Source organism: Anser cygnoides, chromosome 5 (assembly GCF_040182565.1).
Source record: "Anser cygnoides isolate HZ-2024a breed goose chromosome 5, Taihu_goose_T2T_genome, whole genome shotgun sequence".
Taxonomy (NCBI): Eukaryota; Metazoa; Chordata; class Aves; order Anseriformes; family Anatidae; genus Anser; species Anser cygnoides.
In genome coordinates this window covers 19,474,607-19,495,910 of record NC_089877.1, presented here as the reverse complement: position 1 = coordinate 19,495,910, position 21,304 = coordinate 19,474,607, and the positions used below count along the sequence as shown (strand labels likewise).

General features: G+C 35.8%; 1 protein-coding gene across 4 annotated transcripts in view; it reads right to left on the bottom strand.

The window, feature by feature from the left end:
• Positions 1–21,304, bottom strand: part of LOC106044877 (carnitine O-palmitoyltransferase 1, liver isoform) — a 57,548-nt gene that overhangs the window by 7,900 nt on the left and 28,344 nt on the right. For 3 of the 4 annotated variants that reach the window (XM_048058716.2, XM_013195073.3, XM_013195075.3), the window contains exons 15-20: positions 20,811–20,975; positions 19,226–19,360; positions 16,635–16,787; positions 15,567–15,671; positions 13,429–13,521; positions 8,912–12,000 (exon numbers count right to left, since the gene is read on the bottom strand). In XM_048058716.2, the coding sequence (XP_047914673.2) occupies positions 11,914–12,000; positions 13,429–13,521; positions 15,567–15,671; positions 16,635–16,787; positions 19,226–19,360; positions 20,811–20,975 (738 nt within the window). In that variant the 3' untranslated portion in view covers positions 8,912–11,913. Of the gene's footprint in view, positions 1–8,911; positions 12,001–13,428; positions 13,522–15,566; positions 15,672–16,634; positions 16,788–19,225; positions 19,361–20,810; positions 20,976–21,304 lie in introns of those variants that run through there. The other variant, XM_048058718.2, reaches the window with a different exon arrangement.

Genomic DNA, 21,304 nt, shown 5'->3' with positions numbered 1-21,304 from the left:
TAACTAAACTGTCTTTAGAAAATTCATAGTTGCTATTCCTGACATAGACATAATGACCCATATTAAGAAAAGTAAAAAGAATGTATGCTGCTACTTAATAAATGCAAAGAGTAAAGCTTCTTTACCTCTTGCTCATTGAGATCCAGTTTACCTGAAACAGGCAAATACTGCCCCAATACAGCTGTTACAGGGTTGCCCACATCTGAAAAGAAGATATTTACCTGAAGACTGCAGAACTACTCAGTGTATACAGTTTATTTTTTGCATAAATATTTTTTTTAATTAAACATACCTGCAAATAGGTAGCTTGAACTTCTTATACACATAAAAAATATTACTTTCCTGACACCGTCTGTCTTCTGTCTGCACCTCCTGTTATAATTTACTTTAGAAACCAAACTTACTCTACAATTGTGTCAATGAATGAATGAATGAATTGTGGCCTAGAAGTTCTCTCTCCAGAAATGTTTTTTTCATTGCAAAGAACAAGAATAAAAAGCTGACCACACACACACACACACAAAAAAAAAAACCTAAAGAAGAATCCATCACCAATTTGTAAGCTAGGAATTTGTGCACAGGTTGTTTTTACTCTATGACATCAAGAACATTAAAATACAAATGGCATAATGGCATAGAGTTATAATATTTTGATAAGATAATAAAAATGGCTGAAACATGCTTATCCCAAGTTCTTATTTTATGAATTTCTAGAATTTTGACAGTGTATCTGTAATGGAGATCTTTAACTTATGAAAAAAAGAAATACTAAAAATACATGGAGAAATCCATAGCTGTAAGAGTAAGTCTTTGTGTAAGCCCTGATGAGGAACTGCATTGAAGTACATGAGTATCCTGGCCTATGTAGTAAAAAGCAAATATTAGTCATACTGAGATTACAAGATTAATCTTAGGCCTGTATTTACTTCTTTCCCATTTAAATTAAGAAAGATAGAAAAAAGAAAGTCAAAAGACAGCTTAATTAAAAAGTTGAAGATATTAGTTCCTAGAAATTTTTAGATATAATTCCTGGACCTACACTTTTTCCTTGCTAGGAAGATCAGTAAAACGGAAAAAAGCTCAAACAAATAAAAACTAAAAAAAAAAAAGTGTTCTCCTCAGCTTTTTCTTCTCTAATATTACAGCAAATGAACAAGAGCTTGAATTTCTTTTATAGGAACTTTTCCTTTAATTTGAATGTGCCTGGTTATCGCTTTGATAAATATAAATAAAAATTCTCTACACTTAGAGCACCTACTGAGATGTAAACACTCAGCATCTATTGATACTGAGAACAGTATCTGTGCTTGTGTGGTGCTTAATATTAAAAGGCTTTATTTTCACATTGACATCAACATACAGCACTGTAATAAAGTTAATAAAATAATACATAATTATTAACAATTTAAATAACTAAAATGGCAGTGATAAATAATGAAATAAGCCATGTTTATGTTTCTGAGGAAGCTATATTTCGGTAAAGAAATATCCTCTCAAGTATTGTATTGCTTCTAAGATGAAAATGTATTACTCCACTAAACATCGGAATAGCTCAACCATTAACTTTAGGGCCTCAGAAAGCACCTTCTTTAAAAATGGATGGTAATTCAAGTTCAAGATGCAAAAATCAGTGGGACATTTTAAATCCCAAGGCTAAAGTATACCTGAGAGCCCTCAAAGCTGCTCTTCTTTTATACAGAAACAGTGACACTTGGTGGCAAGTTAGGGTAAATGCAAATGTATGCAAATATTTATGCTTGCATTGTATTCAACATATTCATTTCATCTTTCTTATTACATTGAAGTGCCTAGCATTTTTCAGTTATAAAGTAATGTAATAACTTGTGATAGCTATACTAACTTTGGCTCATCTCCCACTGTTGCTGTGTAAGAACGTAAACATATGCAGTTGCACATTAACCATGATATGCTTGCTATCTGACATGTTAAGAGATAATTTTAACTTTCATTTTACCAGACTGAAGATAATTATGTTGGTCTTGATACTGGGGCAATAGATAAACTGGTTTTAGCTCCTGTGTGGCACAATTTTTTATGCAGAGTATTTGAGTACCTCCTTCCAACTGACAGATTACCTGGAATAAATAACTAATGATTAGCTTTCATCTAAGAAACTTTAATTCTTAACATAAAGATATGAAGGTTTTCATAAAGCTGCATAATCACAGACTGGAGTCTCTCAGACAAACTCATTATGCATTAAGTTGTTTGCTTTTTGACCCTTTCGCTTTGTTTGGTTCTGGAAGCAGCTCTTGAGGTACCATACTGTATCTCCTCAAGCTAGTTGAGATGGACTCCTGGTTCTCTAAATTGTTGCATGGGGAGTGTTTTGCATGTTCTGTATGTGTTTTTTTTTTTTTTTTAACTCTAGTTTTCTTGTATGCTGGTCTAAGATTCGGTTCCCTAAGCAGAAAACCACATTCTGTTTCAAGGTTTCATTTCACTTATTTAGAAGTGATTCCTTTGTGAGGTAATTTTCATATTATCATATTTGCTTCTAGCAAGTATAGGCAAGTAGAAAATAATATGTTATATACAAAATAGCACTGTACTTGATAAAATTTAGACTGTGAGTCTGAGGAAGTCTTATTAGTCTTGACAAAGGGCTTACTAAGTGGGATTTTTTGGTGCATGTGTGGTATAAATAAGTTAAAAATTTTCTTTAGCATACAGTTCTGCTATCAGTTACAGAATACAATCACCACAGAGTTAGAACCATTTCTGTGTAAACATCTGGGTTCCTCCACTACACCATGCAATGCTAATAACTTGCAGCCAGATTCGCCAACATTTGAACTGTAAAAAATTGTTCTGTCTTGGTAATTCTCAATAACATTTCTAAGTGCCTCTCTTACCTCAGACTGAAACATCAAGTATTACATCTTAATAGCCATGCTTTAAAATCTACTTTGAATTCCAAACAAATACAATAAATTAAAAAAAAATAATGCATACTTACTATTTCATCATAGACAGAAGCATTAGTCTGAGGTAAGCCACAAATATTGCTGGAAGATTCTAGTATATAAAATAAAGAATATTTTGTTTACTAAGAAATCAGTGTTTTTATACAAAGAGATCATTTATAGTGTTAATAAAGGCAGATTTTCATGTCACTATGGCATTACAGTCTTATAAAAGAATATTTAATATTCTCTTGTGACAGACTCGGGAAAAACAAGACTTCAGTATGGGTTTGTTTGATGTCTCTAAAAGGTTTATTGTGCCCATCTGGTAAAATTCATTTAGCAATGACATTACATTAGCAAGGCTGATGAATATGTCAGCATCCATTGTAAAGACTGTATATTGCTAACATATAAAAAATGGCTGGGGGACCAAATGCATTATAAGGGACATTATATGCCAGAAAGAACAACTTGAGAACACTTGCTTTGCTAGATAGCATCTACATGATAGTACGCTGTCTGTTTAACACTGGCTGACATACAAGGCTTGGTACACAAAAAGGAAACTCAATCATTCTTTTGAGGGATACGAAAAACAACACGGGCCACATTACATCGTTCCAACATGGTATTATAAATTTTAAACATCCGGTAAAAGGTGAATTCCACAACAATATATCACAGAAAGAACAGATTTGAAGTATCACCCTGCAAATACAGGATATTTGTTAAATAAGTCTCCTTGATAACATTAGAGAGAGTGGACTACATTCCACATCAAAAAAGAAGGCAACTTTCTTCACTGTTCTTGGTCCACTCAGACTTCAGGAAAAACTACACTTACAAGACCAAGGTTTAGCCCTGAGTGTGGTTGTGAACAGGCAGAATACATCAACTCCGGAGCTTACTATCATCAGCAATATCAGTGCAAACCCCAGTTTTAACACCTCTGGTCAGACTTCAAAGTGAAATAAAAACATTGTTCGACAAAATCCAAAAGGGAAATTTTGTTGCAAGAAGAAATATTTTCTTCACACTCCCCTGAATGAATGGAGAAGGGGTATAGGAGCAAGGAAAAAAATCAAAAGGAAGACAACTACATGGTTGAAGCAACATGAACATACACAATGAAATGGTGATCCATTTCAAACCTTCTGTTTCCTTCCAAGCCTTCTTAGCTCTACTAACATTTTCAGAAATGGCTCAAACTGCAATTTCCCAAATCTAGAAATTATGTTATTTAGCTATTTAAATGCTTTTCTAAGGTTATTGGAGGAAAAAAAGAAAAAAAAATCCCACTCAGCCACTTGAGGCACTTACCATTTAAGCAATCTGGCAAGTGTTTTGACTGCATAGGACTGGTTTGGATTCCCTTATATTGGTCATAACAAATACAGTTATTCTCACCTGCAGCTGGAGTTATTAATGGTCTAAACACCTGAAGAAAAGAATGTTTAATTTATAACTATTTTATATATTAAATGTCCCATTTTTAAAAAGCCAAACAAATAAACAAAAATGATTTATAGTGGCCTTCAAAACTAGAAATTATTTACATTTTCAAGATATAATTAAGCACATAAATGCTGCATCCAGCATTACCAGCTACCACTGAAAGGTGAATATTATTTCTCCATTTTCTGTTCAACATGCAGTAATGGTTCAGATCTAATATACCTGTAACTATAATAGCATCATACCTAATACCTACTTTCATATTTTCAGTAATAAAGCATTTAAAGAGAAAATGGAAAAGATAAAAACCAACTATTTCTTAGTCTCAAATTAGGATTGAAATTGTTTGAATTGGACAATTTGCTGTCTGTCTTTATGTTCTCTACTTCCTCCACATAATATAGACAGCAGTTTGGGAGCAAGCAGCATAGACACAACCAATCAGCTTTTTCATTTCAGTAAAAGTATTCATAACCCAATTATAATTTTGTTCTAATACCTTCATGAAACAGGACAGATTAAGGAAACACAGATTTAGTGTGGTAAACTCTGAGGGTAATAGGAAGACAGCTGGTCAGAAAGATTCTTTCTAAATCTCATTTTTAGACCCTTTGTATAGAAGACCCAAGGCTAACAAATGTTTGTTACCTGCAGCTTGATTTTGAATAAAGGAACCGTTGTGCCTTACTGATACCTCTATATTCTGGAGAAATTTGAATCTTATCAAAAGGTCAAAAGACTTAAGATGATTATTATTTTCTTGGTTATTAAAGAACTATTGATAATACTGAGCATGAGCGTAGAGAAACTCCGAAGCCAGAGATCCTTTTAAACCATAACCTGAAATCAGAAAGAAACCTAAAACATGTAAGGTAAATGTCATGGTAGACTTTGAGCATCTCAGGATGAAATGCCACTGTGAAATGCAGAGGGCTGAGTAGTGTAAGCAATGGGTTCTGTGGTGGGAGGTTTCCTGCACAGATAGCCCCACAGCTGCCACATGACTTCAGACTGGCACCTTGCTGGGATTTCAAGATAGTTTCTCAGACAAAGCTTCGGTGCTCCTCTAATAGCAGTTCACAGAGCAAAAACAAAATTAGGGGATTTCTGCAGAAAGATTTCTGTAGATACTCTACAACCATAAAGAAGGATAGCAGCACACAAAAGTATTCTACATATGATTAGTCTGCATAAAGTAGATGGATTTGGTCCTGTGAGCATCACAGAAAGTTTAATGATAGATAATACTTTATAGATAGTAACTGAACCAACATACATATTACCTTCAAAATACACAGAAAAACTTTGCCAAATGTAGAAAGTACACCACTTACAAAACTACTTTCTCTACAGAGATTTAACAAGACAGACCACAATTTACTGTTGCAAATTAATTAATTGTTAGCTCATTTGGACTATACTTTTTAAGATGTCAAGTGAGTCACCTGTAGAACTAAAAGTTAATATATTATTTGTAATTTGTACAATTACCTAATACTTGCTAATACCAATGGTAATATATAAAACAACACTCAGAACTGTATGTTCACTGCATGTTATTCATGGCAATACAAAACATAAATTTATTTCTGTATTTACTACTAAGTTTGTTATAGTATAAAATTTAAGATGTAACTTTAAATATAATGTGGATCCCAAGTAAGTTTTAATGTGGCAATTCCCCTCATTTCAAGCACGAATAAGCACATACAAAATTCCTATTTCACTTAATCTTACTGGTATAGTTCTGACATTTTGATCGACTGCTCCTTCTGAAGACAAAACGCTTGAATTTGGAACACTGCAATTTTTATGCTGTGTCATAGCAGAAGAAAGAAAATGGACACCATCTGAAGGCAGATAAGGTGAACATGTATGTTCATCTTCTTCTGGAAGATTTAATTCCTTGTAATTTCCAAGATCTTCATTACCACAGCTGTTGTTTCCATCTGGATATATTTCAGCTTTTGCTATTGCATTCTGATTTTCAATGGTAGGAGGATACTTGAAGTGATCCAACAGAGTCTCTCCCACATTTACAGTGCATAAATGATTGCCTTGACTAGATGACAATCCATCTTCGAATTGATTATTTATTACTGCAGTTTCCAGATTAAAATTTTCAGAAATAAAAGGATTATTTTGACTAAATATTTCAGTTACAAGTCCGCCATCGATAACCGATCTTATATCGAGCAATATCTGATTCTCCATAGTCATAGACAGTCCATCAGCTCCTTCTCATTTATTTGAATATAATTACATTTTCTATTTCACTATTCTTCTGAATAGCTTTTATATCTAGAATTGAATGAAATAGACTAAGTACACGCAATACTAAAGATTGATTCAATTAACATGAAACTGAAAAATAGAACACTGCAAGTGGTTGTTAGGGTCCTGAATCTGCTTTTTAGAAAATACAGGCCACCACTCCAACACAAACAGCTGCTTTGTACCATAAGAACATGTCCTTGTAACTTTTAAACATGTTAACAGCATTCAGTCTTAAATCAGAATTTTGATTATTATTTTTTTTTTTTGACTAAAGCCAAATAGCAATCGAATCTGTCCTAGCACAGTGCCTGGGCAGAGGTGTTGCTTGCAGAGCAATAATTATACTGCTTCAAGTTCACAGCCCTAAGCAGCCCAGTGAGAGCAAATGCTCTTCGTGTCACTACTGCCAGAAGCAGACAAGGTTCCTCCCTGCCCTTTATGTACGGCAATGCCAACATTAAGCTGCCATCGCTCCTATTTCTGGATTCAGACCATACCAACGCGGGGAGGCTCAAGCGTTAGGATAAGCCAGACAGGGACGGCTGAGGTCTCTCAGCCCCACAGGCACCCATCACGACCCCCTCGGGGCCACCCCCGGGGCAGGACTCGCCCCTCGCTCCACCTCCACGGCCGTGGGAGCACCCTGCCCCTTCCCCAGCGACTTCACCTCCCCGGGGGCCGCCGCCGTCCCCTCAGGGCGCGGGGCACACACGGCCTCCCCCTGCCGTTACCGGTGCTGCGCACGCGCCATAACGCCCCGCCCGCGGGCAACGGCCGCCGGCTCTCCACACAGGGAAGCCTCTGCCCCCACGCAGGGCGCTCAAGGCAGTTTGAAATGGAAAACGAACCAAAACTATTAAGTATTTCAAGGCAGATGCCGAAAGAGTAAACCTTAGTTCACTACTGTTCAGGGCATCTGGTACCAAAACACTGCAGGCACATTAAAATTTCCTACTGTGTCCTGAGAAGAGCAGTAGTTACTCTCCAGCTGTACAAATTATGACCCAGCAACTGCTTTTCCTTCTACTATACACTGCATAAACATTAGAGAGTACTTTTCTTTACCCATTTTTTTTTTTAATTTTGTTAAATATGGAGGAATAGCAAAGGCTGTCACTTTACTCGATGGCAGTTCTATTTAAATTTCAACTCTTGTTTCAGGGGATGTCCTTCAATGTGGAGCAGGAGGCTTTCAGATGGGAGTTGCTCTTCCTCCTCTCTCAGAAATTATCTCACATTACAAGAAGTCAAAGATTCCCAAAGCCCTGGTACTAGATAAGCTATTGTTTGCTATAGCCAAAGGTATAATTTGTTATGTGGAAGACTGCTACTCATCACTGGTGAGACCACACCCGGAATACTGGGTCTAGTTCAGGGCTGCCCCATACAAGAGGCATTGAGCTACTGAGAGTGCCTGAAGAACAGCCACAACTGATGGAGGGACTGGAGCATCCCTCCTATGAGGGGAGACTGAGAGCTGGGCCTGTTCAGTCTGCAGGTAGCCTGGAGGATTTTATTAGTGTCTATAAATACCTGAGGGAGGGTGCAAAGAGGTCAGAACCAGGCTCTTTTCAGTGGTGCCCAGCGCCAGGACAAGAAGCAATGGGCCCAAACTGGAACAACAGAGGTTCCCTCTAAACATCAGGAAGCCCTTCCGTGCTGTGCATGGAGCCCTGGCACAGGCTGCTCAGAGGCTGTGGCGTCTCCACTTCGGAAATCTTCAAAACCTGCCTGGACATGGTCCTCAGCAACCTGCTCTGGGTGGCCCTGCTTGAGCAGGGGTGGGACCAGATGGGCCCAGAGGTCCCATCCCACCTCAACTATTCTGTGATTGTGTGATTCTGTGAAATAGCTGGCTTCCAACTTCTGCTCCTAAAGCCCTTTCTAAAACTCACTACTATACTGGATTACTATTAACTGTAAAGCAAAATCCAGTGCTGTTTACTGGCTTGTAGACAGTTTCACAGAAACTTTCCAGCAGCCATTTGTACCTCATAAAAAAAGCTGGACTAAAGACTTATGTTGTTTCTTTCTACTGACCCTGAAAAATTGTTCATTACCTAGCAAAGTATTTACATAACTGCTAAAACATCTATGAAACTACTAAAATAATTTAACTACTAAAATACACTGAATAGTCTCCTACTACCATTCCTAACTGGATTTAACAGCAATTATTTCACAAGCCCAGAAATGGGAGCAAGGGAGCCAGAAAGAAGATACAAAAGACACAAAAACATTTTACTAAGTAGTGGTAATTGTGAAACTTTATTTTTTGAAGTCACAGAAGAGGGTAGAACATTGACACAGTATTGAATGTAAATAACCAACCACAGTAGAGTAAGTGAACAAGATAAAAAAACAGCTTAATACATTTTATACAAGAAAGCAATTGGTACAAGGGCTGAATTAGAATCATGATTTTCAAGGTCAGGCACACACCTGTTTCGTCCTTCAGAAGCTCAACCCTTAAAGGAATATTCAGTTTGGAATGGTTTTAATTCTGGACAATGGTAGCCTCTAAATGCACCAAAGCTCTCCTACTCTGTTGCATTAAATAGCTGAATCAAGAAATTCTGAAAACGCATATTCGAGGTATTCAATCAATTCCACACTGCTATTTAATAAACAGGTTAATTTATCATCATTCAACCTGACTTTTACTACCTAGTCAATCCTAACCTGAACTCTTATCACTAATCGAGAAGTGATTCAAGGGATTCAAGGTTTAGTTATGGATGAATCATTTTTCTAAAACATGTTACTCCAACAATAAAGTACATTGTACTAGAAAGTTCATTCAGCTCTAAGTAATTTCAATTACATTCCTATGGCTTTTGAGCAAAGAAGCAAGTAGTTTTACTGTATGTACACATATTGAACATCAAGATTTAAATTAATTATTTATTAATAGCCTACATTCACTGTGGATTGCTAAGATTTACATCCAAAAAGCATATTTTATTTACACACTGTTGATGTTTTTAAGGAATGAAATAAAATCCTGTTTAGGAATTATGATCTATCCCAAATTAAAAAAAGATACATTTAACACCACTCTTTTAAACATTTACATTTACAAAAACAACTTTGTGCCAATTATACTTACTCTCTAAGAATGTAAAATTGCATTGATAACTGCACTAACTACAATTAGACTTGAAACATTTAAAACCTGAGAGTCAAATCTAAACTTTTTTTTTTTGAAATCCTACAAGCTAATATGCCCTATGTTAATTTACGTATGGATTGGTCAGTGGTCAATACAAAAACAGTGCATTATTTCTGCAGCTCCAAAAGAATATATCACTAATAATGTTGTTGCAGTAGTTTGATAAATGCCAGGCCTGTCAGCTGCAGTAAGGATTATTCCAAAATCTCCTTTCCCACACACTGTATCCAATCGAATAATGAGAGTCTTTGGCCAATTTCTATGGGGGGTCCTTTATGTAAGCATATACTTGCTTAAGTATGCATACTGGATCTTTGTTGAGGTTTCCTACCTCAAACATACACACAAGTGTTTTAATATCTAGAACATTGCAAAAAAAACACAGGAAGAGGCATATAAAGTTAGAAATACTGGCCAGAAAACATCCAAAAATCTAGTGAGACGTTTTGTATCATTCCCCAGAGTGCTTTCAAAATTAGCATAGCTCTGGAGCAGTACTTACTGTATTACTAAACATTGTGTACTTTACATTCCCAGAAAAATGAATTTGTTGCCCTACCAGGTACACTGCATTGCATGATCTAAAAAGCAATGACACCAATAAAGCCTGCGGAAGAGAAGCATCACACACCAAGTTACTTCGGTTTTATAGTAACCATTTTACTTCTGCACTTGGAAATATTATGCCCCCTTTTTCAGTGAAATTGTCCACCCTACTTCCCTACCCTAATTTCTTGTTGTATCCTCCAGAAACTGCTTGATCAAGGGCATCTCCCAGGACGGGTTTGATAAGGCTAGGATTTCCCCATTCTAGAGTTGATTTCTACTGCCTTCACAGCTTTTCTCATGTAGATAGCTGGCCACACATAGTATTGGCCCTTCCAGGCTGAAAGAAGGAAGACTGCAATTGCTCAAACTCTACAGGCAGCCTTGATTCCCAGACAATCCAACAGGCTTGTGTTTAAATAAATTTACAGTTCCCTGGGACTCAAACTTACCTCAGCTGAGCACTGACACTGTTCAGCAAAATAAGCTGATGAGTATCTGTAGCTCTGAAACAGTTACTCCTGCATTTTATAGAGAATGATCTTTGCTATTTAATATGAAATCATTTCATTAGAGCTTTGAACCTAGCTGCACCATACACAAAGATATTCAAGTCTACTTATGTCATACCCACCTAGTCATAATTTCAGAACTAGATACGCATTACTATTTCCCCTCACCCACCACTAAAATAATGTAAAACTGACTCCCAGCATAAGATTTTTTTCCTGGGTTTAGAATTTTTTTTTTTCTAAGGCACTGGCATGAACAAGCACACAGGTCCATTTATATGGAAACAAAAATCAACAATGTGGCAAACGTGCTTGTAAGTAGTAAGAAAAATGTGATACCTTCTAATTTACATAATATTTTACTACTCACTGTAGCACATAGTTTCCAAAAAACAGAAAAATTCCACTACACTAGTTGAGTGTGATGCACTGGGTTTATATTATACTAGTGGGGTGTGATTCACTGTGTGTGCGTATATATATATATATTTTTTTACTTTTTGAAGAAATTACTTTTAAGGAAGTCAATGAAGGTAAATAGCCACAAGTTTTGTCATTCATTGACATAAAGCAGCAGATACTTTGAAGAACATTCTACTATCAATACATACCAAATCAAACCTGTCGTAGGATTTGAGTTTAAGACTTGATATGTTTTATCCCTTCCATTCAGGAAGGGAAGTAGACTCAATTATAAGAAAGGGAAAAAAAGAGCAGGGGTATACTAATTAAGGGAAAACTGCAGGAGTTAGAATACACATACCTTCATGCAATAATGCTATACTTCATCCCTAGAAACATACGAGATTTCAAAAGACACCCTTTGTGGAAATAAATTCTTCCAAAATATTGGAAAAAAATCATGAAACATTCAAGCCACTGCTAAGGTTTTCATAGATGATCAATAGGATTGTGACTCAGTTTCTTCACCAGCTATTGTTTGACAAGCCTTGCTTTCATTCACTGTTCAGAAGAGTCCCCATTCCGACAACAGGAGGTTGCTTTGCACCAATACGGCAAATCACTTTGTACAGTTTTTACTGTGGTTAAATAAACCCATGATGTCAACCATTGCTTTTTGGATGTTCTTTCCAAAGCGATGAGAATCCTTAAAAACAAACAATGAAAAAAACTGAGTACAGTCAGGGAACAGTTATCTTTTAAGCAAAAGAAGGAATTTAAACATTGTGTAATTTTAGAACTTCAGGATTTAAACCACAAAAATTCTAATACTATATAAATTAATTCAGGTTTATGCTATTACTGACTGATGGGTTCTTCATTATGTATTTGTTTCTATACAGAGAAGTCAGAATCTCCTTTTGGAAACATGTGCTTATAACTATGTATTATGACTTCAAAAAGAGACATCTATTTTATACATGAAGATTATGTAACAGCTGATTTTTAGAAGACAGAAGAATGTTCAGAAAGTGTATGACACAACCTAGTAGTTGTGAAAAAGCATAAAAACATTTTTCAGTTGAGTTTCTACCAGAATCCTGAAACTATTACCATTGAAGAATTACATAAAGTACTGAAAATGGAAATCACATTTACTTAAGTGCAAACAAACTCTTCATGCTGTCAGATGAATGGTACAAGGAAGAAACTAAAACTACAAATATAAATCATTAGCTACATTATAAAACCTACTGCAGAGACAGCTTAATATCAAGGCCAGGTACATGAAGTGCTGCCTTCTCTGTATGGACTTTTGCCTTGACTGATAAGTAAAATTACAGGGAAATCTAATGTATAAACTAAAAGGCACCTGAAAAACAATTTGAAGTATGTAAGAACAAAGTCGTATTTTCTATTCTTTAATGATTAACTGAAGACATTGAGATCTCTCGGACAAGTTAAGGTCAAAAGAGGAAAACTAATTCAGCCATGTGATCCTGCCAAAACTGAGCATATCATAAGACAAAGAGGAAGGATGAATCAAAGCTCACTCAATAAACGCTTCTGAATCAGCAGGATAGTAAACAGATGACATCTACGACATTCTAATAGATGGGTGTTACTCTGATAAATTATGATAATTATGTTTCCCAAGCAGAGTTTACAATTTATGGGTCAACATCTTTCAGAACTACTTAGACCAAGCAAATTCAAAGAATAAAGAGCATACATTTCATTATCTTTACAACTGCAGCCAGAGGCAAATCAAACTGAAACTATAACAACAAAAAACAGGAGACATCTATATTACTGTTTATGGGACAGGTATGAGTCATTTCACATAAATTCCAGGAACTACACCTGTGTAAAGATGGCCTTCCTTATGCCTGAAAGCATAAGTGAAGTAGCATATGGTTTCCTTGATTCATAAAGCTATTAAGTTTATAAAAGTTGCAAAAAAAAAATTAACGTACAGCATATGTCAACCACAAAAACAGGTGTAACAGGTGTCAAAACCCACATTGTAACAACATTGCAAGTACCACTAAAATTTTTAGACAATGAGTAGAATAGTTTTACAAGCAGACATCTGGACAAATTCATTAAACCACAGGAAAGAATTGTCCCTTACTGTCTCAGAACAAGAGATTTTGCTGGAGACATGGAAATGGATAGAATTTTCATCCAAGATAATGTAAGAAACACCATAACCATCATCAGCCACCTAGAGAAAGAAAGACAAAAACAAGTGCTAAATTTTTTCCTTCATTTTCTACACAATCTTATACATAATTACACAACTCTCACTGTGCAGTTTTTAACATCAGTTGCAGTTTTTCCTGAAGCAAAAATTAAGCTTTAACATTTAATCCAGTGTTTCTGAAGACTGCTTCCACTTAAAGAAACAGCTCTGGTCTCATCTGAAGAGTTTGAAGAACATGGAATTAACAGAACTGTCATATTTCCAACATTTTGAAATTTCAGATTTTGAAATACAGTAGTTGTTCAAAGAACTTCTATCAATGTCTGGTCCTAAACAGCTATATAGCTTCAGTCCTTAAGTACAAAGGAATATATATACACCTAAACATCCTGTTTCACGGAATCACTCTGCAGATGTAAAAAAAATATAGTATATAAACATGGAGTATAAAGCCTTTGTATTACAAGAACTTGCTCAAAGGCAGTCATCTAACATGACAGCAGTTGTACAATTCTGAACACCCATATCATGAGCAGAGCTCCGGTCAGATTTAAATATTAACAGCATTACCTGTCCCAAGTTTCAGCCTGATGTTATACTATGTATACCTAGTAAACATGAAGTATCCTGCTGCCACCCTCCTCCCTCTGTTTCCTAAACCAAAGGGTCTTTAACCTCATCCTTCCAGCTCTTTGCTGCTGCTGAGCAGTCCGATAAGCCTTCTCGCTATCAGTGGTACAAGGCCTTGTTCTGAACACTTTAAAAAGACAAACCAAACCAAAACAAAAGAACAGGGAAAAACAACAAAACTAATAAAAATAAATAAATAAAACAGCCATTGAGGAAAGTCTGATGTACTGAATCACTGGACTATTCCAGCATAGCAAAGCAGAGTTTTTGGAAGGATGCAAGAAACGAAAGGAAATACATAAACAGTGATATTTGGAAAGGCTGACAACTGAAGGAGGAAAAAAAAGAATGAAGAAATAGTAAGAAAGAAGAAGTCAATGTAGCATTAGCAAAAGCAAATGGAGAAGATAACTGTTAGAAATTGCAGCAGTCAAAAACTGTTTTACTGTTGGACAACCCCTCATTTTCAGACATTCTAATAAGGACTTAATCTACTACAGCAAGCAGCATTACAATGATTGAATGGATGCTTACTAGGAGGAGCAACATTACAATTCATTTAAATTAACTCCAACTTCTCAAGAGCTATTAAAAGTATCAGAAAAAACCTAAAATTAAAAAGAAAAAAAAAAACACACCACCAACCAAAAAGATACCATAAAACTAGCTTCCATCTTGAAAAACCAACCAAAATTGACTAATTATCTTAATTTCTAGGAGCAGTCCTGTGATCCCTCTCACTGTTCTTTTAATACAAACGCTTTTGGAAACAGACAAATTTAGTCTATTGCCTGGTAAAATCTACTTAACAGACAGTGTTGACATATTATCAACTGTCACATTCAAATCCTGGTAAAAAATACTACAGCAAAGTCAGCAGCTCTTTAAATTTCTAAAAATACACTAGTTTCTTTAAAGGCTATGAAAGTTGTAGAAAGTTTTTTTTTTTAAACCTAGCCACTACTCGCATTTAGGATGGCTAGCATACCGATTTAATTAGCTTAATTTGGAAACAAAGCATGAACATGTTTTTAATTAATCGGGAAATAAAAAAAGTGAAATAATTACTTCTACAAATGCCAACCTTAAAATCTAGTTTAAGTAATAAAGCATTTGTCTGTAATAATAGCCTGGCATAATAAAACTCTGGGCCTAAGTGATGTGATAAAAGCCCCCAGCTTATCAGAACATGGAACCCTGTACCGCATTTGGCAACTGTGCATTTCCTTAGGAATAATCCATTCCATAATCCCTTGGGACAAGGAAAAAAAAGATGTTTTTTCTAAGCACATCCACATCTTGGAAAACATTAAACACATACATTTAAAAGCATGTGCTGCAATTTTAGTGTGCAACACTAAGGTATTACATCTCTGAAATTTTTAGACTGAAATGAAACTGTTTTTAAAATGGATACTTTTATTTAGAAAACATACCGGTCCAAATCCTCCACCACTGGCCAGCATCTCAGGGTTCTTCTTCAGATCAATATGTTGCTGTGGTGTCTGACTTGTTGACAGCCTCCAAGGCTCCGACAAAACCTTTGTTAGACATGAAAGGGATGCAATCAAGTACAACATACTGCTTAAGAACATGCAAGTTTAAGAAATAATCAAGATAAGTTAGTAAACATTCAATAAGCCAGTATTAAAGATAACTCCAGTTCACGTTAATGGAACAATCAATCGATAGGGTTAAAAGAAACAACTGAACCTATCCCGATATGCAGGCCATATATGAGGTCTTGATGTCAATTTCTCAAAAAATAACAACATTTCTTGCAGCAGAAATGCTACAAAACAGAAAAATCTGGTCTATAACCTGGTAAACCCTGTATACCAGGTCTTCTTAATAAGACCAAGAATGGCAGCGTTCAAATCCCAGTGAAATACTATAGTAAGTCATTAAGTTTGGAGAATCTCTAACAATATATAGAAGTTTCTTGAAAGGCTGCATAAGTTGTACAAGGCTGCTTTTTCTTAACTTAAAGCAGGAATACACTTATTTTCCAAAAATGTACAACAACATTTTTTTTTAAAATAAATCCCAACCTTAAAACATGGTTTAGTAAAGCATTTGTCACTGTAATAAACAGTGGAAAAAAATCAGTTAGTGATTTAGCTTACATTAACTTATAACAAAGTTTTTTTTTTGCCACAATTCCAATAAAACGTTAAGAGAAAACATGTCTTCTGTTGTAATACCTTGAAAACATGCTAAGAGCCACAAGTAGCCAGTATTTTTTGTAATACATATTACGTCTCTCTTGCAAACCTCTGTAACATATATATAGCATTATAAAATGCCCATTGGTAAGTGTAGATACAAAGCAAAATGAAACCAAGTTGATATCTACCAGTAAACATTAGGCAATGCTATCTAAACGCTTACCTTTTTTTCTGAGGAAAACTGGAATTATATGAGTATGTAAGCAGATACCAGAAGACACTAAGTAAACACAGATTACTTACTGAAATCAATAGACACCAATAAAGATCACTTACTTCCTTAAGGAAAGGAGAATCTACAGAAAGGTACTTGGAAACAACATAGAGGCAGAACAGATGGCGGTCAATGCCAGCACCAGTCATGGCAAGACGATATAAGTGCTGATGTTTGCTAGCTGCAAGCCGGAAGAACTTAAGCTTATTTTCATTCTAAAAATGAAATAAAGATGAAGAAAATCAGGTAAGTGAACTGGGTTGAGGGTGGAGGTACAGTAATTAAGTTACAGCAACGGCTCTTGAGCCTAGAGCATTTAAGGACAAAATACAAGACAATGCAGGCAACTAAGACCAAATACTAGAATTCGCTCACTTTTCAACCTCACATATTTTATTTCAGTATTAGCTATTACCTGCTGTAAGCAGTGCAAAATGAAAATAAATCAATATTTTAAAAGTGATATAACCATAGGAACAAACATGATTACAACTGTAGTTTATTACTTTGTATATTTAGCTTCTTAGAAAGCTACAGAAAAGCAAGTCTCAACACAACTTAAGAACAGCAGGAATTTCAACAGCTATTTTAGAATGCTAACTGACAACAACGTATGAACGTAATGCACAGGCTGAAAGAAAATATCAGTTCCAAACTCACTTTTAGATAGCTATTTTAAGATTTAAGATATGGAATGCAATACTGAAAATATGGCAACCTGTCAGTTCTTATGTCCAGCACCACTGTATTTTATGCCACAAGGCATTCAACCATCACCCCCCAATAAAGTTCCTTAATGGGAATCAAGAGTTCAGGTTCAGAGTGATGCCACAATTACCTGAAAACAACTAGCATAAACCTGTAAGACATATGGAAGGTTTGAAAATAAGCGTTCATTTACTTCCTTGGCTCACTAAACTACAAAGAGCCCAGAGTATTTAATTTCCCTCCTAGAGAGGGTAAGTAATTTCCATGTAACCGGCCACATTCAGGTAAGTGGAGATCAGAGCAGATCCCAATCTTAATTTTCTGCAGCAAAATAAAGATTAGCAGGTTGCTAGCAATAAGCTGGAAATTATACATAAAGAGTTAGTACCTTCAAACTCTAAACAGTGTTTTCTTTCCATTTTAAAGGAATAGTTACACATTAAAGATCATCCAGGATAACTATTTTTAATCCAGGTCCACAGTAGCAATAATTGACATTTTTAAAATTAATTTTCTAATGAAATGGTATATGACTATTCAGTAATTTTTGGCTATTACCACTGTTGACAACATATAACAGTCATTTCCAAATATTCACTTCTAAATATATACACATCAGCTAATAATAAAATATAAGGTTAAACTACAATATAGTGTTTTCCTGCATGAACGTTTATTCATAGAATCACTGAGCTGGAAAGAACCTCAACTGTTCATCTACTTAGACTTCTCTGCACTAAGATCAGATCAACTAAAGCTCCTTCCTGAAGGACCATTATGTAGCTTACTTTAAAAGAAAAAAAATCCGTTTCGGGCTTCTGACTATTTACTTCCCTACTCATTATCCTTAGTAGCAGAAAATGTTTCCCTAATGTGTTTCGTGCCAAAATTTAAGTCCATTACTTCTTGGGAAAGAGAACAGATTGTTCCCATCATCTTTGCATCAGCTTTTTTATCCACTTGAGGACAACCTGGCTCCCTAACCTCTTCCCACTAAGTTCACTTCTTTAGACTAAGCAAGAATAAAGAAGTTTAAGTTCTCCTCACAGATCCTGTTTGGATCTTTGTTACTTTCGTTTGGACTCTCTCCAGTCCATCCATACCTCAAGCATGGTGTCCAAAGCTGGGCATACCATGCCAGCTAAGGCCATACTAGGGAGAGGAAAAAATACAGGGGAAAAAAAGACTAATAAAAATAAGAGGGCAAGACAAACTAAACTGAGGGCTGACATTTTCACAATGGCATAACACTGAGCGTGCTACATCAGTGCTGAGTTACTGATTATTATAGTCCTAGATCTTTTTCATTAGAACTTCTACCCATGCAGATGGAAACTCCCTTTAGCTTAGAAAAATCTGCAAATGCAATGATTTATTTAGTCAAGATTTTCACTGGTAGAGTAGACTATCAGTAGACTAAAGAACAGACTGCCATCAAGATGACTATCCACACACACTGTCCTGCATCCTTCCATTTTGACAGCAAACATCTTTAACAGCATTGCTCAAGTTTTCCAAACCAAGCAGCTTTCCTCTAGGCCATGAGATCACAAGAAAGACTAAAAAGCCCACTGAAATCAAGATATGACAGCAACTACTTATTTCCTATGAATAATGTTTGCTTCCCTATCAGGGAGGAAAGCCTAACTGGTATGGCACTACTTGTACAAGTAACAAAAAGTCACAAATAATCTCAGTTTTCTGGAATTCAGGATCTGTGAACATTGGCATTCTGGTGGTTACTGCCATTCACCTTTGGTGTAGCCTTCAATTCCTGTCATACTAATGGAGGATTCAGACAATTATCTGATGCTACACTTTTTCCTCAAAACAAAGGCGTAGCTCATTCTTTAAATCTTTTAAAACCATTCAGGAGCTTGTATGAATAAGTAGTGATAGCCATGTGACTTATGAATTGTATTAGGAAACAACACAGTAAACTTACACTTTCATTCGGGTCTTCCATGGTTCGAACAAAATCGCATGATTCAACAGTACATGAACGGACGGTTTCAGTCCTGCCTTCTCTGAACAAGCGCGTCATAGAGGCCTCGTATGTTAAAGAAAATTTTCCCATGTCCTTTAAATTTGAAAAATAAGGACTTAAAGGTTTAGTCAAACGTAGCCCCTCTTTCTTAATCAACAATAAGGTTCAAGGTAAGCACACAGGATACAAATCATTCCACAAATTAAACAAAATTAAAACAAATATATAAACAAATTAAGTTTTTAGTAGCCCATTAACAGTCTTATCTACAGACAATAAAAAAATAAGATTAATAATGGGATTTGATAAACACTAGTTGAACAACCAAACCAGCAAGGATTAACAAGGACTACACCATGCATTTTATATCCAGTCTTTTTCAGTCTGTTATAAACAGAAACCAATTTAAAAACTACCAAAAACCTACTAGAAAGTTCAGTGGCTTCCTAGATTATGTACCATGGTTGTGTTAATTAGAAGACTGTGACATCCTTAAGAATATTTTCAACCCAAAGTTTAATAGGATGTAGATGCATGGCAGCATGGGGATGAAAAGCATGTGAAAAAATGTGATTCAAGGATATGAAAACTGAAAGTGATCTGCAAAATCCAAAGAGTGGCTTCCATATTTTCTATAGATCTGCCCAACATACAGATTAGAAGCTAACAAATTGTAAAAGCTTATTTAACACGTTAGCAACTCTTCCTGATCAAAACATACATCAGAACAGACCACAAGTCTGTTCAGCTTAAAATAAAGAGGATGGGTGGTTAAAAAAAGAAAAAGGGGGGAAGAAATGAAACTATTTGCCATACAGCCACCCTAAGCAATGGTAACAAAGACCATAAATGGTGATTGCAGCAAGGGAATCTGGATGCTTAGACATTCCATTTGGAATGCCATTAAGAAAGTTAGAAGAGCTAATGAAAATAAACAACAAACATTGACAGCTAGAATGTAAAAAAAAAAAAAGCCCCACATTTTGCTACATTGGTGTTTTCTGAAAACAGACGGTAGAAAAAGTGAGCTAACAGGAAAAAAAACAGGCAGGCACTTCTATTAATCTTCTTAGGGAATGTCCATGACTACCCAATTAAGGGGAACTTCTAACTAAAAGATAAGTGTAATACCATTTAGATAATAACACTACTGGAAAACACACCCGCTAGAATTTTCGTATCTACAAAGTATCTAGAGATAGAACAACTAATGGGAAGAGAAAAAGCTGCATTAGCATCAATAAGCCAACCTTTGGACACTGAATTTCCAGCAAGTAATCTGTTTCGCGTTTCTATTAACTTCCGCTGAATGACCTTGCACAAGAAGTGCGAAGTTAAAGTACAGCGTACTTTACACAGCCACGTGTTTTAACCACAACAAATAGTTGCGTACTAATAGTACACAAACATACCATTCCCATTTTAGTGAGATTCTATAATCTAGACGTCCAATCTTGACAGTTTGACTAGATGATCTTGGAGGTCTTTTCCAACCTGAATGATTCTATGATTCTACAAGCCAGAAGCAGTCTGTTCTTCTTACCCGATAGTGAGCAAGCTGCAGGGCAAGTTGAACGAAGGCATCAGGGCTGGTTTTTGCTTTCTTTATTAGTCCCTTCCCAAAAACATCAAAATAAAATGAATGGAAGTCCACATCATCTGCCAGAGCTGTGGCAGTGCTCAGAGACCTCTCAATCACTTCTTGGCACTACAATAAAAAAAGAAATTGCTTACCTATATGCAAATATGTACATATGCATGCATTAGATGGCATCTAAGAGTAACATTGAAGAAGAGCACGCATTTTTAACTGACATAAGAAACGTTGCCTTTCTGCATGCCATGAACACCACTGTCTAAATACTCTTCCTTTGGAGAAGCTATCTTTGCCTGAAAGTTAAGATTCAAAGAGCTCTAAAAGAGTTTTAAGCCAATACTCATTTAGAGCCCAAAACTGGGCTTAAAAGAAAACAAAACAAAAACCCACATTATAAGATTGTTCAGATCACTAGAATATAAAAGAATGACCTAAAGAGA